The sequence below is a fragment of the Periplaneta americana genome, chromosome 3, assembly GCF_040183065.1.
Source record: "Periplaneta americana isolate PAMFEO1 chromosome 3, P.americana_PAMFEO1_priV1, whole genome shotgun sequence".
NCBI lineage: Eukaryota > Metazoa > Arthropoda > Insecta > Blattodea > Blattidae > Periplaneta > Periplaneta americana.
In genome coordinates, this window is record NC_091119.1 from 30649117 (window position 1) to 30661151 (window position 12035).

The following is a 12035-nucleotide window of genomic DNA, read 5'->3' on the forward strand; positions in this document are numbered from 1 at the left end:
GAACCTGCGGGTTCCTTAAAAGCCGTAAGTAAGTAAGTAATTATGTATAATTTCAAGTCTATAATTTTATTAAATCTGTAAATAGTGAGCTATTTTCTACTACGTAATACAAAATGCGTATACTTTTGTTTACAATTGAATCAGTCTTGCATTGCAAGCTGACCACGTATGACATATTTTATCGCACTCTTAATTTCAACGTGTTTTATACACTTCACATGAGGAAAATGTTTCAAATTTGTGATAAATAATTCTAACACTAGGTCAACATTTCCCTTCTCGAATGTAGTGAATGAAAGCTTAAGGGTAAAACATAAAGTTCAGAAAACACAAATATATAGCCTAATATTTGAGCAAAAGGAAACTTCCTGTTAACTCATACAGAAACAATAACACACTTTTCACCACAACATTATTATATAAAAGTTATCACATGTAATTATTATTAATTATAACAATTATCATTTATTTAATACTACCATTACATTGTTATGTTTATTGTTGGTAGTAATACAACAGTAACATAAAAAATAACGAATACACTGACACCACGATTAAAGCAAAAGTTGCACAGGAACATAATCATCGTAAAGAAACCTTTATTTTTTATTTCTGTAAGATATCACTATATCAATTAACTCATTTTTGCCACCTTTTCAAAAATTGAAAAATTTCCTTGCAGGATAATTCTGTTCAAGCATCCTGCAGGCATCAACGCACATCATATCTGATATCTTTTCTGGTTTCTAATATCTGATATTTCATCAAATAATCAGATGATAAATGCGAGAGATACTGTATGGTGGATAGGGCAAGATTTTCTATTCTTCTTTGGACGATTTCCACTCAGTTCACAGCTTGATTTTTCGAGAATTTTTATTTAAATACAATCGTTTCACTGCACGACAATCGTCCAGTGAAGGAAAACAATTTTATTGCTCGTCAATATGATAATGAATAGATCCTACAGGAAGACCTTTTGGAAAGAACTTCTGCTCTACCCACCATTTACTACATATCTGGAATTCAGTTTGGTTTCGTAAACAATCAGATTAAATGCCACTACTTTCGAGAACGTAAAATATATCCAACATGTTCTGTGTTGCTAGTGAAATGTCAGAATGGACATTTTTTAATTTTGGAAAGACAGCATCATTCGGAATAATGATTTAGTTTTAAAGTCAAGAAATATCAGATTTCTTTCATTATAAGTGTATTCTTGTCAAGTTCTTTTGTTCGTGATATCAGCATTCTTTTGGCTTTTGGTACTGTATATCCTTGAACAAGACTGCTATTACATTACAGAGCATTCTGAAGGACTCATAACAATGTTAGAAGGAAAACAAATCATGTGTAATTCTGAGCAACGCTGAAATGTGTCTTGATTATTCTTCCTACGTAATTGAGAGCAGCAAATCTATGGTTCTGAGTTAACCTCCAACGTAGTAACAAGTAAGAGAAGCCTTTGAAAACAAGTATGTAAAAAATTAAGGCTATGACTGAAACCCAAATATTTGAATTCTCCATGCCTGTCTCCATAAGTAGAGTTTTTGGACTTCGGAAATGACAATACTGTTCTTCAACGGGACATGTTAACATAGGACGATTGTTGCCGTAGATTGCGTACATGATCCCTTCAAATCCAAAGCGTAGATAGCTGAGACACATGACCAAACGCATGTGGATCGGTACGCTACTGCTGCCTGCACCCATTCCGTATACAGCGAACAACATCAGTGGAACGCTCAAGGCTGGACCCACAAACATGCCATTCTGCAAAATGAAGGAGAATACTGAGCAAAAGAAAACATGAGAGAGTATATTTCCATATGTTCATATGCAGATGATACAGTGGTGATATTCAATGATTATTCCTGGGATCAAATATACAGAGTGTTAGAAAAAAGTATCCAATATTTTGGGAGGTGATAGTATGCATCAAAGCAAGGAAAAAATATCCAATAAACATGGGTCCTACAACACATAGTTTCTGAGATCTGAACACTTGTTCATAGGAGGTGCTCAATGTAACGTCCATTCGTAGCAGGGGCGGCTCTACAATAAGAACTGCAGAGCTGCAGAACCGCCGTTTAAATGGACCTGAAAAAATTAAAAATGTAAAACATTCTTTTATGTAATCTAGTTCATTGTTTCATTTATTTTTCCAATAGGGATATCTTATGCGAAGTTTTACCGCTAGATGGCAGGAGCGTTCCATGCGGCTAAACTTGTTGTAGGGCTATGTTATGTTGTAATTACGTTTTCCCGCTTATTGGTTTTCTGTGCGTGTCAAAATTATATTTGCAATTATTTTGCATAACCTAGTATAATTTAAGATAATTCAATATTTTCTTACCTCTAATTTAATTTAATTTACAATAAATAATAACGTAAACCTGTATAATATTGAGCGATTCCCCGAGATGGGTGGGGAAATCTGCAGTATGCAGAATATAGATACGAGTAAATTGAATGTTCATGAACCTAAATGAGAACTCTGATAACGAGGTGCACGAATAAAAAAATAGGAACTATGTCGAAGGTGAATACTGCCCTCTTTAATCATTAATTTTTAAGAACTTTATGCTAAAAACAGGATATGCAGCCACCAATGTGGTTTTCTTTTTTTAGGGAAGGGACTATCGAGATTGAATTCCTTGTATTTTTTTCTGTAGTTGCAGAAAGATCAAATGCAATTTTTAATAGGATGATATAATATGATCGCAGTAGTATCACGATTAGTCGTGCGATTTTTAGGTTAAGAACATGCAGTTTTGAATACTATGTAGGATGATTTTGAAAATTTGAAGTTAAAACATGGTTTTAATAATTAGGGAACAGTACATTAAAAACATTATTCACGAAATCGATTTCACTACGGATCGTCCTGGATAATAAACATCCCAGTTTATCGAGAGTTTACTGCAGGCGTAAACTTCGGAGACTCCTACAACTACTGCATATAATCTAAGCTAACATAGCTCGCTGTCGAGGTTGCATATGTTTTTATTAATTTTTCTTTTTCCTCTTCCAAAATGAAACCGTAGTCAACAATTCCTTACTTGAAGTACTAGTAGTTAATTTTATTTAATACTTTCGAGGCGCAATTCAATTACTTATATTTTTAAAAGTTTAAAGCATATATTCAGAATATTTCGGGACCTGATTGAAGACAAAAAGCTTTCCCTGGTTTTCACTTATAGGAACATAATAAAAATTTGCCATTCTTAGTTGTTTTTAAGAATATTTAATATACTAATACACAACGTATATCCTCAATGTTTATATACCGAAAAACAAATGCACACGCAAAGCGCATCCCGCAAAGTACACGTGCGCTATCTGTTGGTGCTAGTTCAGGATATCCCTATTCATTCTCCTTCGATTCGAGATTTTACTGTCTGTAGGAGCCTTGAACTGCTCGAGAATTTTATCTGTAGTGTACTTTTCGGATCTGTGATCGGCAGTTCCTGAACCTCAATGTAGGGTAGTCGTCAGCAGAAAACTGGTTTTCTTCACCGTCCCATAAGACTGCATTAGAGCTGCAACCGAAGCAGCTCTCTCCGAATATACAAAAGAACAGCAAACACCCTCATCTCTTTATGACCTGCGTTAGAACACATAGGCTTCTGGACTACTGTATATTATTACAGTTCCAGTGTGTTATAAGTACTGTGGGTGGTGTGATGTAATTAGTCAGTGTGCCTAAGAAAATATTATATATGAAAAATGAATGAAATTAAAACCTAATTCCACCAACCCTTTTCGAAATTAAAAGAGAAATTGCATGTTAACTTAAGAAATTAGGACGTCCTACACAAAATTTAAATATTGAAATTTCTAGAAAAAGTCGAGGAAATCATGTAGCCTATTAGTCATTTTAATACCGAAATGTATAATGGAAACGATTGGTTTTTTGCTGCGCTCATGAAAACGCTTTCTCCCCCACCCGTGTATTCTGTTTGGAGGAGAAAATACATGGACAAAGACCAGAGTGAAGGATTTCGTTAATTTGACTTAAAAAAAACTAGAAAAGCATGTGGGGCACGTCTCCACTACGTGACTAGTTGTACCAGGTGGGAGAGGTGTAGCGCACGGATGGTTGGAGTACAATTTCGGGTGCAAAGTCAACTTCGAGGAGGGGTTGTAATTACAAGCGCTAATGCAATAAACAGCATGCAGAACTGCCAATCTTTGTAACCACGGGCCGCTACTGATTCGTAGCAATGCAATTTTCTGCCCTACAACACAGCAGACTACCAGATAATCATACCGTAGTTGACACCCCTGGCAAGGAATAATGATACCTCGCAAGGAATACCGAAAACAAAAGTTTGGTTGCGGATATGAGGGGGGTTCAGCAGAGATGGTGTTGTGAATTTTCGTAATCAGCATGTGTGGGCTGATGAAAATCTCCACTCAGTTGAAGAAATAAGGCATCAGCACCGATTCTCGATCAACTTATGGGCAGGCGTTCTTGGCGATAGATTAATAGGACCATACGTGCTACCACAGAGATTAACTGGGGATCGTTACCAGGACTTTCCTATTTACGTATTGCCTACCTTGCTGGAGTATGAGCCATGTCAGCAAAGACTACAGATGTGGTTCATGTATGATGGCACACCAGCACGTTTTCTCCGCAATAAGCGTGAACACCTGACGCTGACACTTCAGGACCGCTGGAATGATTGGGGAGGCCCCACACCTTGGCCTGCTCGTTCCCCAAACCTAAATCCCCTACACTTTGGGTTATCAGGAACAACCAGGTCAATTTCAAAGAGTACGTGATCCCGTACGTCGAAGGGCAGAGGAATTGCCATAAATGGACGTCACATTGTGCACCTCCTACGAACAAGTGGTCAGATCTCAAAGAGTATGTGTTGTAGGACTCATGTTTATTCGACATTTTTTTCTTGTTTTGATGCATACTACCACCTCCTAAAATATTGGATACTTTTTAAACACCGTGTATAAAAATGCTAACATAAGTATAAATATATAGTCAAAGATTGAATTTTCTTCCATTAAATATTAACCCATTTATGCCCACTGGGTCATTTTCGACCTACCGAGAAATTTTACTTTCATTTAAACATATTTTTTTCTTTTATTGTTGATGAGATTGTTATTCACACCAATGCGGATCATTAATTTCTTCCCGCGCAATTTTCTCCTTAGATGAGCATTGTTGTCGCCGATATAATTACACGTTGCATTTAGCGTTACAGATGAATCCAATAATCGAAGGTTGGTAATAAATCATTACACATTTTGTTCAAATTAGTACACACGTTTTGAGCTAAGGCACGCAAGACTATAATCCCTCAGTTAGAAATAATTACACAGTGTCTTCTGCAATCCAGGGAGACTGATAACAGAAGTGGGTCGTTTTCGACCTAGTAGGCACATTCATTGCCGTGTTTCACTTTCTTCACATATATCTAAAATCTTATTGTCTTTACTGTATCGATTAATCGATTAAATTCAAATAATTAATCGATTAAATATTTTGATCGATGAACAGCACTACTTTTATATATCTCTAGACACACACCTTCATTTCAAACAGCAGAAATAAATAAAATGCTCTCTCAACTAATAACACTCAATAAAAGAATTGTATTCCAATGGATACCATCCCATTGTGGAATCCTGGGAAACGAGAATGCGGATGCTTTAGCAAAGAAGGGCAGCACTGCTACTTACAGACCTGTTACTAAATCTACGTATTACTCTGTGAAGAGATTTATTAAATCTACATACTTAGACTTCAACAAACAAAATTTGATAACACAATCTCAAGGGAAAAAATGGAACTCTGCATCATAATCCACAGTTGATTCCCGATTTACCACGAAAATCGTCTGTAGCTGCATTTAGATTGGCAACAGGCCATGACTGTTTGGCCAACCATCTGGATAGAATTGGAGTATATCAGTCTCCTAACTGTCCATTGTGCAACTCAAATCAAGAAATGGATCCAGAACATCTCAAAATCTGTGCGTCAGTGGCTAACCATGACAATATCTTTGAAAAATATTGGAGTGCAAGAGGTCAAATGACTTTATTGTCAAATGCCTGGCATTAGAAAACAACAAAAACAACTTTTATATATATCTGGCCTTAGCCCTCTCCAAAGTGTTAAGGTTTTGGTAACTCAGGTATGATCATATTATCTCAATGGCGTATGATGCTACCGGTGCGACTTCGAGCTTGAATAATGCAATTGAGGTTCCGAGTGATAGGGACTTGAGGTTACGTATCCCCATTGTGGCTTTTATTGCCGCGGCTGTTCTATCCTCAATATGCCTGGTGAACGTGAATCCGGTTACTTGTAGGGTCACCTCTAGGTAACAGTATCATGAAACCATCATTAGTACAAAGAACACAAGAATACGTCTCTATAATGGGACTAAAGCCAATTCTCCACTATATACAAAATTATCAGGCCAACTGGATGAACCATCTACAACGGATGTCATTGCACAGAATCCCAAGAACTATGCTTAGTCATCTCCCTCAAGGAACGAGATCACTGGGACGTCCCAAGAAACGCTGGAGGAACAAATTTTTCTTTGAGACCGTAATGGGTAGAGATGGGAACGATACATCGGTTTTTACGAAATACCGATATTTTCGTTTCGATATAGCGATATATCGATATCGAAATTTTTATTCAATATATTGTATAATATATCGGTTTTCTCTTAAATTTATCGATTTTTTGTGGAATTTTTATCATTATCAACAACAACAAAATCCACACTAGACAACTCCGATAATTCCCGAGAGATGGCGCTACTGAAGGTGGACAGTTACATAATTGTGCAACCTCACTCAATACCTTGTTCTAATTGGCTGGACTGGAATTCGAATTCAAACTGTTTAATATGCAGCACCAAATTCAAAATGCAGCGTGTGCGAACGTGAGACAGACAGGAGGTTTATCTGCTACTGTTTTAAGGGATTAGGTACAGCTGAGAGCAGAAAATTTTTTGAAAATATTCAACATTTTTTTCCTCCATTACTGTACCTTGTACAATAATGAAAATTGGTATGAGTAAAACACTATCCTTCTGCTATATGAAAAAAATATTTTTACGATTAAAAAAATATATTTATTTTTTATTTAGGTTAGGACCTACATCATATGGTATTCAAAATGTATTTATGCTTTTGACTTTTACGATGTTAATTTTAATGGCAAAAAGGAATATTAAAAGTGAAGTAATTTTATTTTAATACAGTAAATGTACGCCTGAAAATGCAATTTGCTTACGAAATAGCGATATATCGATAATCGTTCGATATATTGATACATGTCCTCCGATATATATCGTTTATCGAAATTAGGTTTGCAATATATTGCAATATCAATATATCGGTATTTAATTTATTTTCTCCATCACTAGTAATGGGCCACTTGGAGGAATAGGGATGATGATGATGATGATGATGATGATGATGATGATGATGATGATGTATTATAATGGAACTACACCCGAACACGAGCTTCGCTCATACGGGTGCCTGATTTTTTATGCTTTGTATAATTAATAAAGTATAAATAAATATCAAATAAATAAAATATTCACCCTAAAGACTGTGAGTGATTTAACAGATTCGGTACTTACGACAATATCAAGTCGGGATGATATGGCTAAGCCAAGACTTTCAGAGACAAAGCCTATTAGAAGGCAGATAAGTATGAACTGACAAACTCGCACAAATTCCAGTGGTTGATTGGACAGCCAGTACACGGAGGAGATATAAAATATACCAACGGCGAGCTGGAAAAATAAATAAACATCTATAAGCAGAGTGTTCCTTCACACGGGGTTCCTCCACTGCCAGACCCCGCTGATAGGCAACAACACATCACTGCTGGGTACAATTAGTACAATACATCACTGCCGGGTACAATTAGTACAATACATCACTGCCGGGTACAATTAGTACAATACATCACTGTTGGGTACAATTAGTACAATACATCACTGCCGGGTACAATTAGTACAATACATCACTGCCGGGTACAATTAGTACAATACATCACTGCCGGGTACAATTAGTACAATACATCACTGTTAGGTACAATTAGTACAATACATCACTGTTGGGTACAATTAGTACAATACATCACTGCTGGGTACAATTAGTACAATACATCACTGCCGGGTACAATTAGTACAATACATCACTGCCGGGTACAATTAGTACAATACATCACTGCTGGGTACAATTAGTACAATACATCACTGCCGGGTACAATTAGTACATACATCACTGTTGGGTACAATTAGTACAATACATCACTGCTGGATACAATTAGTACAATACATCACTGTTGGGTACAATTAGTACAATACATCACTGCCGGGTACAATTAGTACAATACATCATTGCTGAGGACCTATACAAACGTTTTTAGTTCATCTTTCAGTACGAATTCTCAAATTCTGTAAGGCTTCATTCACAATGAAAATTTAACACAAATAAAACATTATCTGTTATGGTTCAGGGTTCGATCCACGATGCCGGAGCGAATTTTCTCCATTAATACAGGGTGGAGGGTAAGCCATAGATCTCATTATTTAGAATAAGTTTAGTCAATTAAAACAAATTATAGGACTTACGGATAGTGAGATAATTACAAGTGTTTCGAAAGCGCTAACAGCAATTGCAAGATGTCTCAACGCCGCATAAGTAGTACCCCATGCGGTCAGCGACTTGAAGGGGGTGGGTTAAGTTTAGCTACCTTTGACTGTGTACCTTGCAAAACTGACCTACGTGAACTCTGTATAGGGGCGTAACTGTTATTTGTTTAGTTTGTGTAATTTAATGTCAGAAAATGTAAATTGATAACCCGAATGAACAAAATAGCTCGCGTTCGAGCGCAGTTCAATATTGATTACAGAATTATCAACTTACAATGCGATACACTAACAATTCAGTACTAAGTATGGTGTAATAATTTTAATGTCAGCAAGAAATACGTACAGTAATAACAAGAAATGACGTGAAAATCAGGAAATTATATCCAAATTAGTGAAAACACTTGGGATTGAAGTTTCAGTTCCAATTAATGAAAAAAAGAAAACTGATGTAACTTTGTGAACAAGATGTAATTAAAATTACAGTTTGTTGTTTTACGAATCACTAATTCGTGAAAGAAATTTTGTTCTTAACCTAAAAACTGTGGGCCAAGGACTAAAACAAATGTCAGTGTTTGCTTTAAAATTTGCCATCCCTGCCCTCCCTCCAAAATATCTAAGAGATTTATTTTGTGTGAAAATCCTTAATTTTGTGTCGAGTAATCAGGGAAAAAAAGTTTAAAAAAATTGGATTAAAATTTCAAATTTTTCTCCAAAGAGTAGATACAGTAAGTACCGTAATTTCACACAACTATGGTCCAATATCTCATCACTTTTTAGATTTCTCAATGTAATTTACAAAATAAAACTATTAGAAGAATTTTTTTTTGTTGATATCAACTTTAGAAAGGTCAGGAATTAATATCAAACACTTTTGTTATTCGAAATGTAGTTGGTATATGGAACATCTTTTCATAAACTGTGGACTATAGTTGTGTTATGAAGTCACAACTATAGTCCATTGAATATATTCTTATATAAATCGCTCATGGACTACAGTTGAGAGGATGTTTTGCAACTGTGTCATACAGCAGTCAATAATTTTTAATATAAAATACAGATTTTGCGGATGACAGTGAGAAAAATTATTTATTTCTTAATTTTAACATAACCGCTGTTTCTTTAAGAAAAAATTTGTATCAAATAATGAAATCAATATAAAACCAAAAAAAAAAAAATTAAGACAACCATTCTTAATCAAAATCAAACATTCTCAAACAGATACATAATCAGTTGGTTAATTTTTTGTTTAACTCCATACACCTTCAAGTTCAGGCACCTGGAAAAGCTTCCTTTTCGTCTTCGCTACTTTGGCTTACTGATAGATCGTTTAATATCTTTTAAGGATGGTTTGAAGTATCTTAGAAGGTCTCTTCAATGTCTGACAAGTTCAATGAAGTACCTGATGCCAAGGAATATCCATCTTCATCTTTCACAATAGAACTCTCTACTGCCTACCCCTTGCAATAACCTTTGTTTCTGCTTGAGGAAATTGCAATTTTGGAGGTAGATGGTAATGCAAAATTTTCAATATCTTCTGCTGAAATACTTTTACCTGACTCAACATCAAGTTTCTTCTTTCTCCTCTTTATGGATGTTCCTTGTTCTATTGCTTGATTCGTTGTCATTTCTATATATTTTATGAATGTGTCTGAAACAGCACTTCCTTCTGGGTTTGTGACGTTAGGATCAGAACATGATGGCACACTTCCTAGAACTTCAACTGCACAAAGAGGAAAGATTCCAACTTTCTTGAATCCAACTGCAAATTTGCTTGCGATATCGGAATACAGTAACTTTATTCAAGAGCTTATTTAATAATGGAGGAAATACATTTTTGGAATCTGTTGGCATGCTTCTTCCATCTGGTGTCCCTTTCTACTCGTCAAGTATTTGCCGCCAATGGTATTTCAATTTCGAAAACAAGTTCTGTTTAGTGGTTGCATCAGATCGGTCACATTTGGAGACTGCAAAACCTGTGATAATTCATTCTTGTGACGTTCTGAAAAGCATTTTGCCCAACGTCTTCCAGGTAGATTCTTAGTGAATGCTGGTACTTTGCGGTCTTGGCTATCCAGGTACATTTTCACATTACACCTGAAGTAGAATAAAGTTATCAGAAATCCAAGATGGATATAGCATGTTCGACGAATGCACTAATGCTTTTTTTTTTGCTGAAGACAAGAAGAACCATTGTCGATCAGGTGAGTTTAATTTATTTTCATGCAGTGCTCTCGATTTAGGTATTATAGAACTACGAGGTATTTTGTACTTTTCTGAGGCTTCCCGCTGCGTCAGTACCTTGTTGGTGATATCTTTTATACAAAGATCCATACTTCTGTCATCATATGGCTTATAGGACTTTCCTGCCAACTTTCTACAAAAAATTTTATTAAGTGGCACCACCAGAAGCTATAAAAAACATTCTGTAATGTAAGAACCGAAACCAGAAGTCGGAACACAACTATGGTCCACAAAAATGATAGGACCATAGTTGAACTCCAAGTACCATTTTTTATTATTCTTCCAATAAATATGAAAATACATATGCAACTGTAAAAATATTCATTAAATGCATGTAAATACTAAATTACCTGTCATATAAACCATCAAGAACACAGAAATTCTTGTTGTGGTAACTGATGGCTGAGAAAGTTTCCAGTGGACGAGGTAACATGCAAAACCTAACTCCAATTGACAGCTGATTAGTAACAAAACATGGCAGACAGGATGCGTTTCATAACCCTCACAATATTACTATATCTATGCTCTATGCTTTAGTATTTAAATAATCACTAACTGTCACTAGGAACTGAGATATCACTGTTTTCGTGAGCGCGTGTGTTTGGACCATAGTTGTGGCTTAGGACCATAGTTGTGTGAAATTACGGTACCTTAAATCATACATTCTATCATTATTTCAAAATCCATATCAGTATTATTTAAGTGCATCTGTGTAAGGCATCTAACAGCCACAAAGAAAGAATCTTAATATTATTTTCTTACCTGTACAGGCAATCCGGCTATGGATAATGCAAGAAAATATGCATTGAGGCTATACCATCGATTGAAGTATTCACGTTTCAGGATTCGTACTTCATAAGGAACTGTAAAGGAAACATTTTTAATTAAGTATAGGTACCGTACATTAATAAACTGATTTTGCTTATACACAATAAAGTAAGAATATCTATTCAAATTTCACTTCTGTTTATCATTAGTTTTCAGCAGGATGATTATGTACATAATATTCATATCCGTCTAAAAAGTTATATGGAATGCTGTTGCACCAAAATTATTCTATGGAATTTCGGAAATCTCGTGAACTCTACAGCGAAGAAATGAGTGCAGACTAAGAGCATGGTCATGTATGTACGC

The 12035-nt window shown here is 35.6% G+C and overlaps 1 protein-coding gene across 1 annotated transcript in view; it reads right to left on the minus strand.

The window, feature by feature from the left end:
- Positions 1-949: 949 nt before the first annotated feature.
- Positions 950-12035, minus strand: part of LOC138695887 (ATP-binding cassette subfamily G member 4) — a 425525-nt gene continuing 414439 nt past the window's right edge. Inside the window, exons 9-11 of the mRNA XM_069820230.1 lie at positions 11664-11764; positions 7638-7793; positions 950-1773 (exon numbers count right to left, since the gene is read on the minus strand). Coding sequence (XP_069676331.1) covers positions 1348-1773; positions 7638-7793; positions 11664-11764 — 683 coding nt within the window. The 3' untranslated portion in view covers positions 950-1347. The remainder of the gene's footprint in view (positions 1774-7637; positions 7794-11663; positions 11765-12035) is intronic.